Genomic DNA, 19,957 nt, shown 5'->3' on the forward strand with positions numbered 1-19,957 from the left:
TTGTCCCCAGGAGGGTGACAGCCGTGTCTGGGGGTCACTGGGTGTCCCCAGGTGGGTGACAGCCGTGTCCCCGGGCGGGTGACAGCCGTGTCTGGGGGTCACTGGATGTCCCCAGGCGGGTGACAGCCGTGTCTGGGGGTCACTGGATGTCCCCAGGTGGGTGACAGCTGTGTCTGGGGGGTCACTGGATGTCCCTAGGTGGGTGACAGCTGTGTCTGGGGGTCACTGGATGTCCCTAGGTGGGTGACAGCCGTGTCTGGGGGGTCACTGGATGTCCCTAGGTGGGTGACAGCCGTGTCCCCAGGCGGTGCCAGCCGTGTCTGGGGGTCACTGGGTGTCCCCAGGGGGGTGACAGCCGTGTCTGGGGGTCACTGGGTGTCCCAGGGAGGGTGACAGCCGTGTCCCCAGGGTGGGTGCCAGCCGTGTCTGGGGGTCACTGGGTGTCCCCAGGCGGGTGACAGCCGTGTCCCCAGGTGGGTGACAGCAGTGTCTGGGGGTCACTGGGTGTCCCCAGGCGGGTGACAGCCGTGTCCCCAGGTGGGGTGACAGCTTGTCTGGAGGGTCACTGGGTGTCCCCAGGCGGGTGACAGCCCATCATGGGGTGACAGCCGTGTCCCCAGGTGGGTGACAGCCGTGTCTGGGGGGTCACTGGGTGTCCCAGGTGGGTGACAGCTGTGTCTGGGGGTCACTGGATGTCCCCAGGTGGGTGCCAGCCCTGTCTGGGGGTCACTGGATGTCCCCAGGTGGGTGCCAGCAGTGTCTGGGGGTCACTGGATGTCCCAGGGCGGGTGACAGCCGTGTCCCCAGGCGGGTGCCAGCAGTGTCTGGGGGTCACTGGATGTCCCCAGGGGGGTGCCAGCCCATCATGGGGTGCCAGCGGTGTCCCCAGGCGGGTGCCAGCCGTGTCCCAGGGCGGGTGACAGCGGTGTCCCCAGGTGGGTGCCAGCAGTGTCTGGGGGTCACTGGGTGTCCCCAGGGGGGTGACAGCCCATCATGGGGTGCCAGCCGTGTCCCAGGCGGGTGACAGCAGTGTCTGGGGGTCACTGGATGTCCCAGGGAGGGTGACAGCCGTGTCCCAGGCGGGTGACAGCCGTGTCCCAGGGCGGGTGACAGCCGTGTCCCAGGGCAGGTGACAGCTGTGTCCCAGGGCGGGTGACAGCCGTGTCCCCAGGTGGGTGCCAGCCGTGTCGGGGGGTCACTGGATGTCCCCAGGCGGGTGCCAGCCGTGTCTGGGGGTCACTGGATGTCCCCAGGTGGGTGCCAGCCGTGTCTGGGGGTCACTGGATGTCCCCAGGTGGGTGACAGCCGTGTCTGTGGGTCACTGGGTGTCCCCAGGCGGGTGACAGCTGTGTCTGGGGGTCACTGGGTTGTCCCCAGGCGGGTGACAGCCGTGTCCCAGGGCAGGTGACAGCCCTGTCTGGGTGTCACTGGGTGTCCCAGGGCGGGTGACAGCCGTGTCCCAGGGAGGGTGACAGCCATGTCTGGGGGTCACTGGATGTCCCCAGGCAGGTGACAGCCCATCATGGGGTGCCAGCCGTGTCCCCAGGTGGGTGACAGCCGTGTCTGGGGGTCACTGGGTGTCCCAGGCGGGTGACAGCCGTGTCCCAGGGCGGGTGCCAGCTGTGTCTGGGGGTCACTGGATGTCCCAGGGAGTGTGACAGCCGTGTCTGGGGGTCACTGGATGTCCCAGGTGGGTGCCAGCAGTGTCTGGGGGTCACTGGATGTCCCAGGGAGGGTGACAGCCGTGTCCCCAGGCGGGTGACAGCCGTGTCCCAGGGCGGGTGACAGCCGTGTCCCAGGGGGGTGACAGCTGTGTCCCAGGCAGGTGACAGCCGTGTCTGGGGGTCACTGGATGTCCCAGGGAGTGTGACAGCCGTGTCTGGGGGTCACTGGATGTCCCAGGGAGTGTGACAGCCGTGTCTGGGGGTCACTGGATGTCCCCAGGCGGGTGACAGCAATGTCTGGGGGTGCCAGCCGTGTCCCCAGGCGGGTGCCAGCCCTGTCTGGGGGTCACTGGATGTCCCAGGGCGGGTGACAGCCCTGTCTGGGGGTCACTGGATGTCCCAGGGCGGGTGACAGCCCATCATGGGGTGCCAGCCGTGTCCCCAGGCGGGTGACAGCCGTGTCCCAGGGCGGGTGACAGCCGTGTTGGGGGGTCACTGGATGTCCCAGGGCGGGTGACAGCCGTGTCCCCGGGGTGGGGGGTGGCAGCTGGGTCTCCAAGGGGGGCTCAGGGTGTCCCCAGGCGGGTGACAGCCCATCTGGGGGTGACAGCCGTGTCCCCCACAGAGGTGTTCCCGCCGCAGATGGAGGGGGTGAAGCTGATCGTCACCAAGACCCTGAGCAGCCACTTCCAGGTGAGGGAGGGGACAGCAGGGGTGGCCGTCCCCGCGTGTCCCCTGTGCCCCGCGGCCGTCCCCGCGTGTCCCCTGTCCCCTGTGACCCCTGTGTCACCCCCACAGGTGACACACACGGTGCACATGAGCACCCTGGGCCCCTCCGGCTATCGCTTCAACGCCACCTTCGTGGGGGACCGCCAGCTCGGGCCCACCGAGTGACACCGCGGGTGGCACGGGGTGGGCACGGGGTGGGCAGGGGTCTGCGGTCACCCCAAAGCCACCGGGGACACCAGCTGGCCTTGGGGTCATTGGTGGCCCTGGGGCCATGGGTGGTCCCAGGGGTCATTGGGGGTCTTGGGGTCATTGGTGGCCCTGGGGTCATTGGTGGCCTTGGGATTATGGGTGGCTCTGGGGTCATTGGTGGCCTTGGGGTCATTGGTGGCTTTGGGGCCATGGGTGGTCATTGGTGGCCTTGGGGTCATTGGTGGCTTTGGGGTTATGGGTGGCCGTGGGGTCATTGGGGGTCTTGGGGTCATTGGTGGCTTTGGGGTCATTGGTGGCCGTGGGGTCATTGGTGGCCTTGGGGTCATTGGTGGCTTTGGGGTTATGGGTGGTCCCAGGGGTCATTGGGGGTCTTGGGGTCATTGGTGGCTCTGGGGCTTGGGTGGTCCCAGGTGGCCCTGGGGTCATTGGTGGCCCTGGGGTCATTGGTGGCCTTGGGGTCATTGGTGGCTTTGGGGCCATGGGTGGTCATTGGTGGCCGTGGGGTCATTGGTGGTCATTGGTGGCCGTGGGGGTCATTGGTGGCTTTGGGGTCATGGGTGGCCCTGGGGTCATTGGTGGCTCTGGGGCCATGGGTGGTCCCAGGGGTCATTGGGGGTCTTGGGGTCATTGGTGGCCCTGAGGTCATTGGTGGCCCTGGGGTCATTGGTGGCCCTGGGGTCATCAGTGGCTTTGGGGTTATGGGTGGCTCTGGGGTCATTGGTGGCCGTGGGGTCATCAGTGGCCCTGAGGTCATTGGTGGCTTTGGGGCCATGGGTGGTCCCAGGTGGCTCTGGGGTCATTGGTGGCCTTGGGGTCATTGGTGGTTTTGGGGCTATGGGTGACCGTCCCCACGTCACACGGCGCTGTCCCTGTGTCACACGGCGCTGTCCCCCGTGTCACACGGCGCTGTCCCCATGTCACATGGCACTGTCCCCGTGTCACATGGCACTGTCCCCGTGTCACATGGCGCTGTCCCCACATCACACGGTGCTGTCCCTGTGTCACACGGCGCTGTCCCCACGTCACACGGCGCTGTCCCTGTGTCACACGGCGCTGTCCCCACGGGGCAGTGGCTGTCCCCATGTCACATGGCGCTGTCCCTGTGTCACATGGCGCTGTCCCTGTGTCACATGGCGCTGTCCCCATGGGGCAGTGGCTGTCCCTATGTCACATGGCACTGTCCCCGTGTCACACGGCGCTGTCCCCAGGTGTTCCCCACGCTGCTGGGTGACATGGACAGCGCTGGCAGCCTCAACGCTCAGGCCCTGCAGCTGCTGGCCCAGCGCCTCCGCGCCAAAGCCGTCTTCCAGGTGAGCCCCGTGTCACCCGTGTCACCTGTGTGTGTCACCTGTGTGTGTCACCTCTGTCACCTGTGTCACCTGTGTGTGTCACCTGTGTCACCTGTGTCACCTCTGTGTGTCACCTGTGTCACCCGTGTCACCTGTGTGTCACCTGTGTGTGTCACCTGTGTCACCTGTGTGTGTCACCTGTGTCACCTGTGTCACCTCTGTCATCTGTATGTGTCACCTGTGTCACCTGTATCACCTGTGTGTGTCACCTGTGTCACCTGTGTGTGTCACCTGTGTGTGTCACCTGTGTCACCTGTGTCACCCGCATGTCCCCATCGGTGTCACCTGTGTCACCGCGTGTCCCCATTGGTGTCACCTGTGTCCCCCACATGTCCCCATCGGTGTCACCTCTGTCACCCGTGCGTGTCCCCTGGTGTCACCTCCATCACTCACACGTGTCCCTATCGGTGTCACCTGTGTCCCCCATGCATGTCCCCATCGGTGTCCCCTGTGTCCCCCGCGTGTCCCCATTGGTGTCACCTGTGTCCCCCACATGTCCCCATTGGTGTCACCTGTGTCCCCTGCGTGTCCCCATCGGTGTCACCTGTGTCCCCCGCATGTCCCCATGGGTGTCACCCGTGTCCCCATGGGTGTCCCCATCGGTGTCCCCTGTGTCCCCCGCGTGGCCCCATCGATGTCACCTGTGTCCCCCGCGCGTGTCCCCATCGGTGTCACCTTTGTCCCCCGCGTGTCCCCTGGTGTCACCTCCATCACCTGTGTCCCCATCGGTGTCACCCGTGTCCCCCGCGTGTCCCCATCGGTGTCATCTGTGTCCCCTGCATGTCCCCATCGGTGTCACCTGTGTCCCCCACATGTCCCCATCGGTGTCACCTCTGTCCCCCGCATGTCCCTGGTGTCACCTCCATCACCCACACGTGTCCCCATTGGTGTCGCCTGTGTCCCCCGTGCGTGTCCCCATCGATGTCACCTGTGTCACCGCGTGTCCCCCGGTGTCACCTGTGTCCCCCGTGCGTGTCCCCATCGGTGTCACCTGTGTCCCCCGCGTGTCCCCATCGGTGTCACCTGTGTCACTGCGTGTTCCCCATGGGTGTCACCCGTGTCCCCATCGGTGTCCCCCGGTGTCACCTGTGTCCCCCGCGTGTCCCCATCGGTGTCCCCTGTGTCCCCCGTGCGTGTCCCCATCGGTGTCACCTGTGTCCCCATCGGTGTCACCTGTGTCCCCCGTGCGTGTCCCCATCGGTGTCACCTCCATCACCCACACGTGTCCCCATCGGTGTCACCTGTGTCCCCCGTGCATGTCCCCTGGTGTCACCTGTGTGACCGTGTGTCCCCATCGGTGTCACCTGTGTCCCCCGCGCGTGTCCCCATCGGTGTCACCTCCATCACCCACACGTGTCCCCATCGGTGTCACCTGTGTCCCCCGTGCATGTCCCCTGGTGTCACCTGTGTGACCGTGTGTCCCCATCGGTGTCACCTGTGTCACCGCGTGTCCCCATGGGTGTCACCCGTGTCCCCATCGGTGTCCCCATCGGTGTCCCCTGTGTCCCCCGCGTGTTCCCCATGGGTGTCACCCGTGTCCCCATGGGTGTCCCCCGTGTCCCCACGGGTGTCCCCTTGCTGCAGACGCACCAGGCCAGGTTTGTGACGTGGCAGTTTGACGCCGAGTACCGCGGTGACGACTGCACGGCCACGCTGACCCTGGGCAACCCCGACCTGCTGGCCGGCTCCGGTGGGTGACACACGGGAGGGGACGGTGACACCGCGGGGGGTGACACCAGGGTGACACCGCGGGGGTGACACAGCGGGGGTGACACTGAGGGTGACACCGAGGGGGTGACACGGCGGGGGTGACACGGCGGGGGTGACACCATGGGGGTGACACTGCGGGGGTGACACCACGGTGACACGGCGGGGGTGACACCACGGTGACACCGCGGGGGTGACACCACGGTGACACCACGGGGGTGACACCACGGTGACACGGCGGGGGTGACACCACGGTGACACCGCGGGGGTGACAGCACGGTGACACGGCGGGGGTGACACCGAGGGGATGACACCACGGGGGTGACACCGCGGGGGTGACACGGCGGGGGTGACACTGAGGGTGACACCGCGGGGGTGACACGGCGGGGGTGACACCACGGTGACACCACGAGGGTGACACGGCGGGGGTGACACCGAGGGTGACACAGCGGGGGTGACACCACGGTGACACCGCGGGCGGGGGTGACACGGCGGGGGTGACACGGCGGGGGTGACACCGAGGGGGTGACACCACGGGGGTGACACCGCGGGGGTGACGCCACGGTGACACTGCGGGGATGACACCACGGGGGTGACACTGCGGGGGTGACACCACGGTGACACGGCGGGGGTGACACGGCGGGGGTGACATGGCGGGGGGTGACACCGCGGGGGTGACACGGCAGGGGTGACATCGAGGGTGACACCGTGGGGGTGACACCGAGGGGATGACACCACGGGGGTGACACCGCGGAGGTGACACGGCAGGGGTGACACCGAGGGTGACACGGCGGGGGTGACACGGCGGGGGTGACACCGTGGGGGTGACATGGCGAGGGTGACACCACGGTGACACGGCGGGGGTGACACCGTGGGGGGTGACACCGCGGGGGTGACACCGAGGGTGACATCACGGGTGACACTGCGGAGGTGACACGGCGGGGGTGACACTGAGGGTGACAAGGCGGGGGTGACACGGCGGGGGTGACACTGCGGGGGTGAGACCGCGGGGGTGACACGGCGGGGGTGACACCACGGTGACACCGCGGGGGTGACAGCACGGTGACACGGCGGGGGTGACACCACGGGTGACACCGAGGGTGACACCGCGGGGGTGACACGGCGGGGGTGACACAGCGGGGGTGACACCGAGGGTGACACCGCAGGGGTGACACCACGGTGACACCGCGGGCGGGGGTGACACGGCAGGGGTGACACCGAGGGTGACACCGAGGGTGACACGGCGGGGGTGACACCACGGTGACACGGCGGGGGTGACACCGAGGGGATGACACCGCGGGGGTGACAGCACGGTGACACGGCGGGGGTGACACGGCGGGGGTGACACCACGGGGGTGACACGGCGGGGGTGACACCATGGGGGTGACACCACGGTGACATGGCGGGGGTGACACGGCGAGGGTGACACCACGGTGACACGACGGGCGGGGGTGACACGGCAGGGGTGACACCGAGGGTGACACGGCGGGGGTGACACGGCGGGGGTGACACGGCGGGGGTGACACCACAGTGACACGGCGGGGGGTGACACCACGGTGACACGGCAGGGGTGACACGGCGGGGGTGACACCACGAGGGTGACACCACGAGGGTGACACGGGGGGGGTGACACGGCGGGGGTGACACCACGGTGACACGGCGGGCGGGGGTGACACCGCGGGGGTGACACCACGGGGGGTGACACGGCGGGGGTGACACCACGGTGACACCACGAGGGTGACACGGCGCTGTCCCCGCAGTGATCCTGGTGGCGCATTTCCTGCAGAGCGTCACCGCCCGCCTGGTGCTGGGCGGAGAGCTCGTCTACCACCGGCGCCCCGGCGAGGAGGGGGCCATCCTGACGCTGGCAGGGAAATACTCGGGTAGGGGACACCTCGGGGACACCTCGGGGACACCTCGGGGACACCTTGGGGACACCTCGGGGACACCTTGGGGACGCTGGCTCTCTGTTGCAGCCCCCAACTGGGTGACGACGCTCAACGTGGGCTACGGGGGGGCTCACGCCAGCTACTACCACCGGGCCAACGAGCAGGTGAGTGTCCCCCGTGTCCCCTGCCGTGTCCCCTGTGTCCCCTGCCGTGTCCCCCGGTGTCCCCAAGCCGCTGTCACCGCCGTGTCCCCCTGCAGGTGCAGGTGGGGGTGGAGCTGGAGGCCAACACGCGGCTGCAGGAGACCACCTTCGCCTTTGGCTACCAGCTCAACCTGCCGCGAGCCAACGCCGTCTTCAGAGGTGGGCCGGGCTGCCGGTGGCTTCTGCCAGCGGTTGTCACCTGCTGGTGGCACTCAGCTGTCCCTGCTGTCCCCCTCAGGGCTCCTGGACAGTAACTGGAGCGTTGGGGGGGTCCTGGAGAAGAAGTTGCCCCCCCTGCCCGTGACGCTGGCCCTGGGCGCCTTCCTCAACCACTGGAGGAACCGGTTCCACTGCGGCTTCAGCGTCACCGTGGGCTGAGGGGACAGCGGGGACAGCGGGGACAGCAGGGACAGCGGGGACAGCGGGGACAGAGGGACAGCAGGGGACAGCGGGGACAGCGGGGGACAGCGGGGACAGCGGGGATGTGGCACCGTCCTGCTCAGGGAGCCACCGGGCCGGGCCCTGCAGGTGCCACAGCGGGGACACGGCGGGCAGGGGACAGCAAGGGACAGCGCTGAGGGGACAGGGGGGACCGCGGGGGGATGGGGGTCCCCAGTGTCACTGGTGGGGATGGGGGTCCCCAGTGTCACCAGTGGGGCTGGGGGTCCCCAGTGTCACCAGTGGGGCTGGGGGTCCCCAGTGTCACCAGTGCCAGCTGCTGGGGGTCCCCAGTGTCACCGGTGCCAGCTGCTGGGGGTCCCCATTGTCCCCAATGCCACCCCATGGAGGGGGCTGATGCCATGGGGCTGGGGGTCCCCATTGTCCCCAGTGGGGCTGGGGGTCCCCATTGTCCCCAGTGGGGCTGGGGGTCCTCGTTGTCACCAGTGGGGCTGGGGGTCCCCAGTGTCACCAGTGGGGCTGGGGGTCCCCATTGTCACCAGTGGGGCTGGGGGTCCCCAGTGTCACCGGTGTCACCCCATGGAGGTGGCTGCTGCCATGGGGCTGGGGGTCCCCAGTGTCACTGGTGCCAGCTGCTGGGGGTCCCCAGTGTCCCCAGTGCCAGCTGCTGGGGGTCCCCAGAGTCCCCAGTGCCACCCCCCGGGGTGATTGTCCCCAGCACCACAGCAGCCGTGCCTCAGTTTCCCCGCAGCCACACACACCGGAGAGAGCCCGGATAAATAAAGGAGCTTTACTCTGTGCCCGGTGGGGGGCCTGGATGTGACATCGGGTGACATTTGGTGACATCGGGTGACATTTGGTGACATCGGGTGACATTTGGTGACATCAGGGAGGTGTCTGAGCTCAGCTGATGATCTCGGAGAGCAGCGGCGTCATGGCCGACAGCTCCTGGATGTGCAGGATCTGCCGGGTGTTCTCCACCATCAGCGTCTGCAGCTCCGTCAGCAGCAGCAGCAGCTTGGCGTACAGCAGCCTTGGGGACACACGGGGGGGGACAGGGTGACAGTCCCCGGCGCCCCTGGGGACAGTGCCACCCACCCCCGTCACCCCGAGCCCCACCTGCCCTCCTCGGGGGGGTGCTGGTGCTCGATGTAGCTCTGCAGGGTCAGGGCCAGCTGCTCCTGGAAGGCGTCGATGACCTCGCGCTGGGCGACGCCGTGGTCTGGGTGGGGACGGGAGGTGACATCAGCGGGGTGTCCCCGTGTCCCCGTGTCCCCTGCCCTGACAGCGGGGTGTCCCTGTGTCCCCCTCCCCTGACAGCGGGGTGTCCCTGTGTCCCCATTGTCCCTGTGTCCCCATTGTCCCCGTGTCCCCTCCCCTGACAGCGGGGTGTCCCCGTGTCCCCTCCCCTGACAGCGGGATGTCCCCGTGTCCCCATTGTCCCCGTGTCCCCATTGTCCCCGTGTCCCCATGTCCCTGAGCTCACCGGGGGAGAAGAGCAGCACAGGGTGTCCCCGTGTCCCCTCCCCTGGGGACAGTGAAATGTCCCCGTGTCCCCTCCCCTGACAGCAGGGTGTCCCCGTGTCCCCTCCCCTGACAGCGGGGTGTCCCCGTGTCCCCATTGTCCCCGTGTCCCCATTGTCCCCAATGTCCCCATTGTCCCCAATGTCCCCACACTCACCGGGTGAGAAGAGCAGCACAGGGTGTCCCCGTGTCCCCTCCCCTGACAGCAGGGTGTCCCCGTGTCCCCGTGTCCCCTCCCCTGACAGCAGGGTGTCCCCGTGTCCCCCTCCCCTGACAGCGGGGTGTCCCTGTGTCCCCCTCCCCTGACAGTGAAATGTCCCCGTGTCCCCCTCCCCTGACAGCGGGGTGTCCCCGTGTCCCCATTGTCCCCGTGTCCCCATTGTCCCCGTGTCCCCTCCCCTGACAGCGGGGTGTCCCTGTGTCCCCATGTCCCCGTGTCCCCATTGTCCCCGTGTCCCCTCCCCTGACAGCGGGATATCCCCGTGTCCCCTCCCCTGGGGACAGTGAGATGTCCCCGTGTCCCCTCCCCTGACAGCAGGGTGTCCCCGTGTCCCCTCCCCTGGGGACAGCAGGGTGTCCCCGTGTCCCCTCCCCTGACAGCGGGGTGTCCCCATGTCCCCTCCCCTGACAGCAGGGTGTCCCTGTGTCCCCATTGTCCCTGTGTCCCCATTGTCCCCATGTCCCCTCCCCTGACAGCGGGGTGTCCCCGTGTCCCCTCCCCTGGGGACAGTGAGATGTCCCTGTGTCCCCTCCCCTGACAGCGGGGTGTCCCCGTGTCCCCTCCCCTGACAGCGGGGTGTCCCCGTGTCCCCATGTCCCCGTGTCCCCATGTCCCCATTGTCCCCATGTCCCTATGTCCCCAATGTCCCCATGTCCCCATTGTCCCCATGTCCCCATTGTCCCCAATGTCCCCATATCCCCATTGTCCCCATGTCCCTATGTCCCCAATGTCCCCATGTCCCCATTGTCCCCATGTCCCTATGTCCCCATTGTCCCCGTGTCCCCATGTCCCCATGTCCCCGTGTCCCCATGTCCCCATTGTCCCCATGTCCCCATTGTCCCCAATGTCCCCATGTCCCCGTGTCCCCGAGCTCACCCTGGGATGTCCCCATGTCCCCGTGTCCCCAATGTCCCCATTGTCCCCGTGTCCCCGCGCTCACCGGGTGAGAAGAGCAGCACGGGATGTCCCTGTGTCCCTGTGTCCCCATGTCCCCATGTCCCCAATGTCCCCAATGTCCCCATTGTCCCCGTGTCCCCGTGTCCCCGAGCTAACCCTGGGATGTCCCTGTGTCCCCGTGTCCCCATGTCCCCATTGTCCCCAATGTCCCCGTGTCCCAATGTCCCCAATGTCCCCATGTCCCCGTGTCCCAATGTCCCCAATGTCCCCATGTCCCCGTGTCCCAATGTCCCCAATGTCCCCATGTCCCCATGTCCCCGTGTCCCCAATGTCCCCAATGTCCCCATGTCCCCATGTCCCCAATGTCCCCGCACTCACCAGGTGAGAAGAGCAGCACAGGGTGTCCCCAATGTCCCCAATGTCCCCGTGTCCCCAATGTCCCCATGTCCCCATGTCCCCAATGTCCCCATGTCCCCGTGTCCCAATGTCCCCAATGTCCCCATGTCCCCGTGTCCCCGTGTCCCAATGTCCCCAATGTCCCCATGTCCCCGTGTCCCAATGTCCCCAATGTCCCCGTGTCCCCAATGTCCCCGTGTCCCCAATGTCCCCGCACTCACCAGGTGAGAAGAGCAGCAGTGCCTGCAGCAGCGCGTACTCTGTCCCCAATGTCCCCAATGTCCCCGTGTCCCCATTGTCCCCAATGTCCCCAATGTCCCCAATGTCCCCACACTCACCGGGTGAGAAGAGCAGCACAGGGTGTCCCCATGTCCCCATGTCCCCATGTCCCCAATGTCCCCAATGTCCCCACACTCACCGGGTGAGAAGAGCAGCAGTGCCTGTAGCAGCGCGTACTCTGTCCCCCATGTCCCCATGTCCCCATTGTCCCCAATGTCCCCAATGTCCCCAATGTCCCCAATGTCCCCAATGTCCCTCAATGTCCCCAATGTCCCCAATGTCCCCATGTCCCCAATGTCCCCAATGTCCCCAATGTCCCCAATGTCCCCATTGTCCCCAATGTCCCTCAATGTCCCCATTGTCCCCAATGTCCCCAATGTCCCCAATGTCCCCAATGTCCCCATTGTCCCCATGTCCCCAATGTCCCCGCACTCACCGGGTGAGAAGAGCAGCAGTGCCTGCAGCAGCGCGTACTCTGTCCCCAATGTCCCCAATGTCCCCAATGTCCCCATGTCCCCAATGTCCCCAATGTCCCCAATGTCCCCATGTCCCCAATGTCCCCAATGTCCCCATGTCCCCAATGTCCCCAATGTCCCCAATGTCCCCGTGTCCCCAATGTCCCCAATGTCCCCAATGTCCCAATGTCCCCATTGTCCCCAATGTCCCCAATGTCCCCCTGTCCCCGCACTCACCAGGTGAGAAGAGCAGCAGTGCCTGCAGCAGCGCGTACTCTGCCTGGTGCAGCCGCAGCCGCCGCAGGCTCTCGTGGAACTTGAGCAGCGGCTCCAGGTAAATCTGCTGGAACCCGGCTGGGGGTCCCCAAAACACCACAGTCAGCCTGGGGACACCTGGGGACACCTGGGGACACAGCTGGGGACACCTGGGGGCACCTGGGGACACAGCTGGGGACACCTGGGGACACAGCTGGGGACAGCTGGGGACACCTGGGGACACAGCTGGGGACACCTGGGGACACCTGGGGACACCTGGGGACACCTGGGGACAGCTGGACACACCTGGGGACACCTGGGGGCACCTGGGCACACCCTTGGTCACATCTGGTCACACCCAGTCACATCTGGACACACCTGGACACACCTGGACACACCCAGTCACATCTGGTCACACCCAGTCACATCTGGACACACCTGGACACACTGGGACACACCCGGTCACACCCGGTCACACCTGGTCACACCTGGGCACACCTGGACACACCTGGACACACCCAGTCACATCTGGACACACCTGGACACACCTGGACACACCTGGACACACCCAGTCACATCTGGACACACCTGGACACACCTGGACACACCTGGACACACCCAGTCACATCTGGACACACCTGGACACACCTGGTCACACCTGGACACACCCGGTCACACCTGGCCACACCCGGTCACATCTGGACACACCCAGTCACACCTGGGCACACCTGGACAAACCCGGTCACACCTGGTCACACCCTTGGTCACATCTGGTCACACCTGGACACACCTGGACACACCCGGTCACACCCGGTCACATCTGGACACACCTGGACACACCCGGTCACACCCGGTCACACCCAGGTGTCCCTAAGTGTCCCCAGGGCTGTCCCCAGCTGTCCCCAGCTGTCCCCAGCTGTCCCCAGTGTCCCCAGTGTCCCCAGGGCTGTCCCCAGCTGTCCCCAGTGTCCCCAGTGTCCCCAGTGTCCCCAGCTGTCCCCAGGGGTGTCCCCAGCTGTCCCCAGTGTCCCCAGTGTCCCCAGTGTCCCCATCTGTCCCCAGTGTCCCCAGCTGTCCCCAGCTGTCCCCCAGTGTCCCCAGTGTCCCCAGGGGTGTCCCCAGCTGTCCCCAGGGGTGTCCCCAGCTGTCCCCCAGTGTCCCCAGTGTCCCCAGGGGTGTCCCCAGTGTCCCCAGCAGTGTCCCCAGGGCTGTCCCCAGTGTCCCCAGGTGTCCCCATACCCATGGCCCCGTCGCGGATGGTGTAGCAGCGCTGGCCGCACTCCCAGGCCTTGGTGGCCGTGTCCCCAGTGTCCCCAGCTGTCCCCAGGGGTGTCCCCAGTGTCCCCAGTCTCCCCAGTCTCCCCAGTGTCCCCAGTGTCCCCAGCTGTACCCATGGCCCCGTCGCGGATGGTGTAGCAGCGCTGGCCGCACTCCCAGGCCTTGGTGTCGGTGTTGAAGACGGTGTTGAAGCGGATCTGGCAGATCCCCAGCGTGGCCCCTTTCAACAGCGAGATCTGGGTGTCCAGGGACAAACTCCTGACGGGAGGGGACACGGTGACACCCCGGGTGTGACACTGTGACACCCCGGGTGTGACACCGCGACACCTCGTGAGGGGGGTGACACCGCGACACCTCGGGTGTGACACCACGACACCTCGGGTGTGACACCGCGACACCTCGGGTGTGACACCGCAACACCTCGTGAGGGGGGGTGACACCGCGACACCTCGGGTGTGACACGGTGACACCTCGGGTGTGACACGGTGACACCTCATGAGGGGGGTGACACTGCGACACCTCGGGGGGTGACACCGCGACACCTCGTGAGGGGGGTGACACCACGACACCTCAGGTGTGACACCACGACACCTCGGGTGTGACACCGTGACACCTCGGGTGTGACACCGTGACACCTCAGGGGGTGACACCGCGACACCCCGGGTGTGACACCGCGACACCTCAGGGGGTGACACCGCGACACCTCGTGAGGGGGGGTGACACCGCAACACCTCGGGTGTGACACCGCGACACCTCGGGTGTGACACCGCGACACCTCGGGTGTGACACCGCGACACCTCAGGGGGTGACACGGTGACACCTCGGGTGTGACACCGCGACACCTCGGGTGTGACACCGCGACACCTCGGGTGTGACACCGCAACACCTCGGGTGTGACACCGCGACACCTCAGGGGGTGACACCGCGACACCTCGTGAGGGGGGTGACACCACGACACCTCGGGTGTGACATGGTGACACCTCGGGTGTGACACTGCGACACCTCGGGGGGTGACACCGCGACACCTCGGGGGGTGACACAGTGACACGTCGGGTGTGACACCACAACACCTCGGGTGTGACACGGTGACACCTCGGGTGTGACACGGTGACACCTCGGGGGGTGACACCTGAGTGCGTCCCTGCCGCGCTCACCTGAACACCGGGATCTCCTTGGCGAATTTGATCACCTGCTGGATCATGAAGGTGCTGAGGTCGGCGAACTGTGGCAGCATCGACACCACGTCTGGTGTTGGGGACGGTGACAGCCCTGCGGTGACAGCCGGACACGGTGACAGTCCCGCAGTGACAGCCGGACCCGGCGCCTGGCACGGTGACAGCCCCACGGTGACAGCCGGGCACGGTGACAGTCCCACGGTGACAGCCGGACCCGGTGCCTCACACGGTGACAGTCCCACGGTGACAGCCGGGCACGGTGACAGTCCCACGGTGACAGCCGGGCATGGTGCCTCGCACGGTGACAGCCCTGCGGTGACAGCCGGACCCGGTGACAGCCCCGTGGTGACAGCTGGGTCCGGAGCGCTGGGCACCAACAGGCGCACGCTGGGCTGGGAACACGAGGGCTGGGGACACACGGGGACAGTCAGGACATGGTGGGGACAGTCAGGACATGAATGGGGACAGTCAGGATATCTTGGGGACAGTCAGGACATGGTGGGGACAGTCAGGACATGGTGGGGACAGTCAGGACATTGTGGGGACAGTCAGGACATGGTGGGGACAGTCAGGACATTGTGGGGACAGTCAGGACATGGTGGGGACAGTCAGGATATCTTGGGGACAGTCAGGATAACTTTGGGGATGGCTGGGGACACAGGGGCTGGGGACACACGGGGACAGTCAGGACATTGTGGGAACAGTCAGGATATCTTGGGGACAGTCAGGACATGAGTCAAATGGGGACAGTCAGGACATCGTGGGGACAGTCAGGACGTGGTGGGGACAATCAGGACATGAATGGGGACAGTCAGGACATCGTGGGGACAGTCAGGATAACTCTGGGAATGGCTGGGACATTGTGGGGACAGTCAGGACATGGTGGGGACAGTCAGGACATGGTGGGGACAGTCAGGATATCTTGGGGACAGTCAGGACATGGTGGGGACAGTCAGGACATGAATGGGGACAGTCAGGATCACTGTGGGGATGGCTGGGGACACAGGGGCTGGGGACACACGGGGACAGTCAGGACATTGTGGGGACAGTCAGGATATCTTGGGGACAGTCAGGACATGAATGGGGACAGTCAGGACATGGTGGGGACAGTCAGGACATGAATGGGGACAGTCAGGACATCGTGGGGACAGTCAGGATAACTCTGGGAATGGCTGGGACATTGTGGGGACAGTCAGGACATGGTGGGGACAGTCAGGACACGGTGGGGACAGTCAGGACATGGTGGGGACAGTCAGGATGACTGTGGGGATGGCTGGGGACACAGGGGCTGGGGACACATGGGGACAGGAGGGGGGTGGCTGTGGGAATGGCTGGGACATGGTGGGGACAGTCAGGATATCTTGGGGACAGTCAGGACATGAATGGGGATGGCTGTGACATTGTGGGGACAGTCAGGACATCGTGGGGACAGTCAGGACATGATGGGGACAGTCAGGATAACTTTGGGGATGGCTGGGGACACAGGGGGACAGGAGGGGGGTGGCTGTGGGAACGGCTGGGACATGGTGGGGACAGTCAGGACATGATGGGGACAGTCAGGACATCGTGGGGACAGTCAGGACATTGTGGGGACAGTCAGGACATGGTGGGGACAGTCAGGATGACTTTGGGGACAGGGGTGTCCCCAGGGGTGACAGGGGTGTCCCCAGAAGGACAGGGGTGTCCCCAGGGGTGACAGGGGTGTCCCCAGAGGGACAGGGGTGTCCCCAGTGGTGACAGGGGTGTCCCCAGGGGTGACAGGGGTGTCCCCGGTGGTGACAGGGGTGTCCCTGGTGGTGACAGGGGTGTCCCCGGTGGTGACAGGGGTGTCCCCAGAAGGACAGGGGTGTCCCCAGGGGTGACAGGGGTGTCCCCGGTGGTGACAGGGGTGTCCCCAGGGGTGACAGGGGTGTCCCCAGGGGTGACAGGGGTGTCCCTGGTGGTGACAGGGGTGTCCCCAAGGGTGACAGGGGTGTCCCCGGCGGTGACAGGGGTGTCCCCAGTGGTGACAGGGGTGTCCCCAGTGGTGACAGGGGTGTCCCCAGGGGTGTCCCCAGTGGTGACAGGGGTGTCCCCAGTGGTGACAGGGGTGTCCCCAGGGGTGACAGGGGTGTCCCCAGTGGTGACAGGGGTGTCCCCAGTGGTGACAGGGGTGTCCCTGGTGAGGACAGGGGTGTCCCCAGCGGTGACAGGGGTGTCCCCGGTGGTGACAGGGGTGTCCCCAGTGGTGACAGGGGTGTTCCCAGGGGTGACAGGGGTGTCCCCAGGGGTGACAGGGGTGTCCCCGGTGGTGACAGGGGTGTCCCTGGTGGTGACAGGGGTGTCCCCAGAGGGACAGGGGTGTCCCCAGTGGTGACAGGGGTGTCCCTGGTGAGGACAGGGGTGTCCCCAGTGGTGACAGGGGTGTCCCTGGTGGTGACAGGGGTGTCCCCAGGGGTGACAGGGGTGTCCCCGGCGGTGACAGGGCTGTCCCCAGAGGGACAGGGGTGTCCCCGGTGGTGACAGCGGTGTCCCCGGTGGTGACAGGGGTGTCCCCAGGGGTGACAGGGGTGTCCCCAGCTCACCCAGCAGTGCACGAACTGGGAGAAGCTGGAGTCGAAGGTTCGCTGGTGGGCGGCGATGAGGAGCGCGATCAGCTCCTGCTGCTCGGCCGTCAGTCCCTGCTGTCCCCCGGGCTGTCCCCCGGGCTGTCCCCCGGGCTGTCCCCCGGGCTGTCCCCCGGATTGTCCCCCGGGCTGTCCCCCGGGCTGTCCCCGCTGTCCCCGCAGCTCCCGCCGCCGCCGCAGCGCCTCCTCCGACATGATCACTGCCACCCCCGGCAGCGCTGTCACCGCCGGCGGGGACAGCGATCGGGGACACCGCTCCTGTCCTGTCCCCTCCCCGAGCCACCCCCGCTGTCCCTCTGTGCCCCGCTGTCCCCTCCCAAACCGCTCCTCTCTGTCCCTTGTCCCCTCCAGGTCCCCTTTATCCCACCCGGGTGCTCCCCCGTCCCTGTCCCCGCTGTCCGGGTGGCGTGTCCCCATCACCCCCAGGTGTCCCCTGTGTCCCTGTCCCCATCACCGCCAGGTGTCCCCTGTGTCCCTGTCCCCATCACCGCCAGGTGTCCCCTGTGTCCCCTGTCCCCATCACCGCCAGGTGTCCCCTGTGTCCCCTCCCCCGCCGTGTCCCCCTTGTCCCCTCCAGCTCCTCCGTGTCCCCCCCGCCCCGTGTCGCCGCGGGTGTCCCCGCTGTCACTCACTGTCCCTCCTCATGCCCACGGCCAGGCACTTCTGCAGGCGGCAGGCCTGGCACTGTCGCCGCTTGGCCTTGGTGACAGGGCAGCGTCGCGACAGGGGACACGTGAAGGTGACACCTTTGATGACGGAGCGCCTGCGGGGACACGGGGACAGCGCGGGGCCCACGCGCGGGGTGGCAGCGGCTCCGTGGGACCGTCCTGTGCCACCGCGTCCCATCGAGTCCCCTCGCTCTGTCCCTTTGTCCCTCCCTGTCCTGCCCTGTCCCTTTGTCCCATCCTGCCTTGTCCCTCCCTGTCCCTTTGTCCCTTTGTCCCATCCTGGCCTTTCCCATCCTCTTTGTCCCTTTGTCCCACTTTGTCCCCTTTGTCGCATCCCACCCTGTCCCCTTACGCCATCCCATCCCACCCTGTCCCCGCAATGTCCCCGCGGTGTCCCCGCGGTGTCCCCGGCTGTCCCTGACTGTCCCCGCCTGTCCCCGCGGTGTCCCCGCGGTGTCCCCGCAGTGTCCCCGACTATCCCCACAGTGTCCCCACGGTGTCCCCGCGGTGACCCTGGCTGTCCCCGCGGTGTCCCCACAGTGTCCCCGGCTGTCCCCGCAGTGTCCCCGCAGTGTCCCCGCGGTGTCCCCGCGGTGTCCCCGCCTGTCCCCGCAGTGTCCCCGGCTATCCCCGACTGTCCCCGCGGTGTCCCCGGCTATCCCCGGGTATCCCCGACTGTCCCCGCAGTGTCCCCGGCTATCCCCGACTGTCCCCGCGGTGTCCCCGGCTATCCCCGACTGTCCCCGCGGTGTCCCCGACTGTCCCCGCAGTGTCCCCGGCTATCCCCGGGTATCCCCGACTGTCCCCGCGGTGTCCCTGGCTGTCCCCGCAGTGTCCCCGCGGTGTCCCTGGCTGTCCCCGTGGTGTCCCCGCGGTGTCCCCGGCTGTCCCCGCAGTGTCCCCGCGGTGTCCCCACACCTGAAGAAGCCCTTGCAGCCCTCGCAGCTCATCACGTGGAAGTGGTACCCGCTGGCCTTGTCCCCACACACGGCGCACACTTTGTCCCCGTCGGGCTCCGTGTCCCCAGCGGGGTCCCGGGGCCCGCGCTCTGTGCCCGGGGGGCTCTCCAGGGACACGCCTGGGGACACGCCTGGGGACACGCCTGGGGACACGGGGACAGCGCGGGGTGACACACGGCCACCACCGGCTCCGGCCGCGCGTCCCCTCCAGGTGTCACCCTGTCCCGCGGCGCTGTCACCCGCGTCAACCCGCCCGCCACCACGGTGTCCCTCCACCCGCGGTGCTGTCACCCGTGTGTCCCCGCCGGTCCCTGTCGGTCCCCGAGTGTCCCCGAGTGTCCCCGAGTGTCCCCGAGTGTCCCCGAGTGTCCCCTGCATTCCCCTCCTGTCCCCTCCTGTCCCCGAGTGTCCCCGCCGGTCCCTGTCGGTCCCCGAGTGTCCCCGAGTGTCCTCTGCACTCCCCGAGTGTCCCCGAGTGTCCCCGCGTGTCCCCTCCTGTCCCCTCCTGTCCCCTCCTGTCCCCGAGTGTCCCCTGCACTCCCCGAATGTCTCCTCCTGTCCCCTCTGGTCCCCTCCGGTCCCCTCCTGTCCCCTCCGGTCCCCGAGTGTCCCCTGCTGTCCCCTGCATTCCCCTCCTGTCCCCTCCTGTCCCCTGCTGTCCCCTGCTGTCCCCTCCTGTCCCCGTCGCTGGCGGTACCTGAGCCGGTGTCCCCCGGTGCAGTCGGTGACGGGGGATTGTCCCCACACGCTGAGGGGACACCGGGTCCCCGAGAGTCCCCGAGTGTCCCCTCCTGTCCCTGTCGGTCCCCGAGTGTCCCCGAGTGTCCCTGTCGGTCCCCGAGTGTCCCCGAGTGTCCCTGTCGGTCCCCGTGTGTCCCCGAGTGTCCCTGTCGGTCCCCGAGTGTCCCCTCCTGTCCCTGTCGGTCCCCGAGTGTCCCCGAGTGTCCCTGTCGGTCCCCGGGTGTCCCCTCGTGTCCCCCTCCGTGTGTCGCATCCATTCCCCGCGTGTCCCCAGGAAGGGCCCGGTGGAGTTTGAACCTTGAACTTGAGCGAGGCTGCGACAGGCGGGGACAGAGGCGGGGACAGGAGGGGACA

The 19,957-nt window shown here is 67.0% G+C and overlaps 2 protein-coding genes across 8 annotated transcripts; one reads left to right on the plus strand and one right to left on the minus strand.

The window, feature by feature from the left end:
- The first annotated feature begins 3,676 nt into the window (after positions 1-3,676).
- Positions 3,677-8,973, plus strand: TOMM40L (translocase of outer mitochondrial membrane 40 like). Its single transcript, XM_058860659.1, has 6 exons — positions 3,677-3,913; positions 5,537-5,642; positions 7,420-7,542; positions 7,636-7,712; positions 7,808-7,910; positions 7,990-8,973. The coding sequence occupies exons 1-6, from the start codon at positions 3,692-3,694 to the stop codon at positions 8,127-8,129; spliced, it is 771 nt and encodes a 256-aa protein (XP_058716642.1). The 5' UTR covers positions 3,677-3,691; the 3' UTR covers positions 8,130-8,973.
- NR1I3 (nuclear receptor subfamily 1 group I member 3) lies at positions 8,927-19,957 on the minus strand. 7 transcript variants are annotated; one of them, XM_058860652.1, is made up of 11 exons: positions 19,786-19,957; positions 19,560-19,635; positions 18,822-18,993; positions 17,868-17,998; positions 17,194-17,435; positions 14,772-15,036; positions 14,609-14,699; positions 13,567-13,712; positions 12,159-12,275; positions 9,270-9,372; positions 8,927-9,183 (listed from the first exon to the last, which is right to left on the minus strand). In XM_058860652.1, the coding sequence occupies exons 1-11, from the start codon at positions 19,858-19,860 to the stop codon at positions 9,054-9,056; spliced, it is 1,548 nt and encodes a 515-aa protein (XP_058716635.1). In that variant the 5' UTR covers positions 19,861-19,957; the 3' UTR covers positions 8,927-9,053. The 7 variants fall into 7 exon arrangements, with proteins under 7 accessions (XP_058716635.1, XP_058716634.1, XP_058716638.1 ...); XM_058860651.1 differs by having other exon boundaries at positions 18,822-19,005; XM_058860657.1 differs by lacking the exon at positions 8,927-9,183 and adding an exon at positions 12,411-12,462 and having other exon boundaries at positions 9,267-9,372; positions 12,159-12,314; positions 18,822-19,005.

Source organism: Poecile atricapillus, chromosome 33 (assembly GCF_030490865.1).
Source record: "Poecile atricapillus isolate bPoeAtr1 chromosome 33, bPoeAtr1.hap1, whole genome shotgun sequence".
NCBI classification, from domain to species: Eukaryota; Metazoa; Chordata; class Aves; order Passeriformes; family Paridae; genus Poecile; species Poecile atricapillus.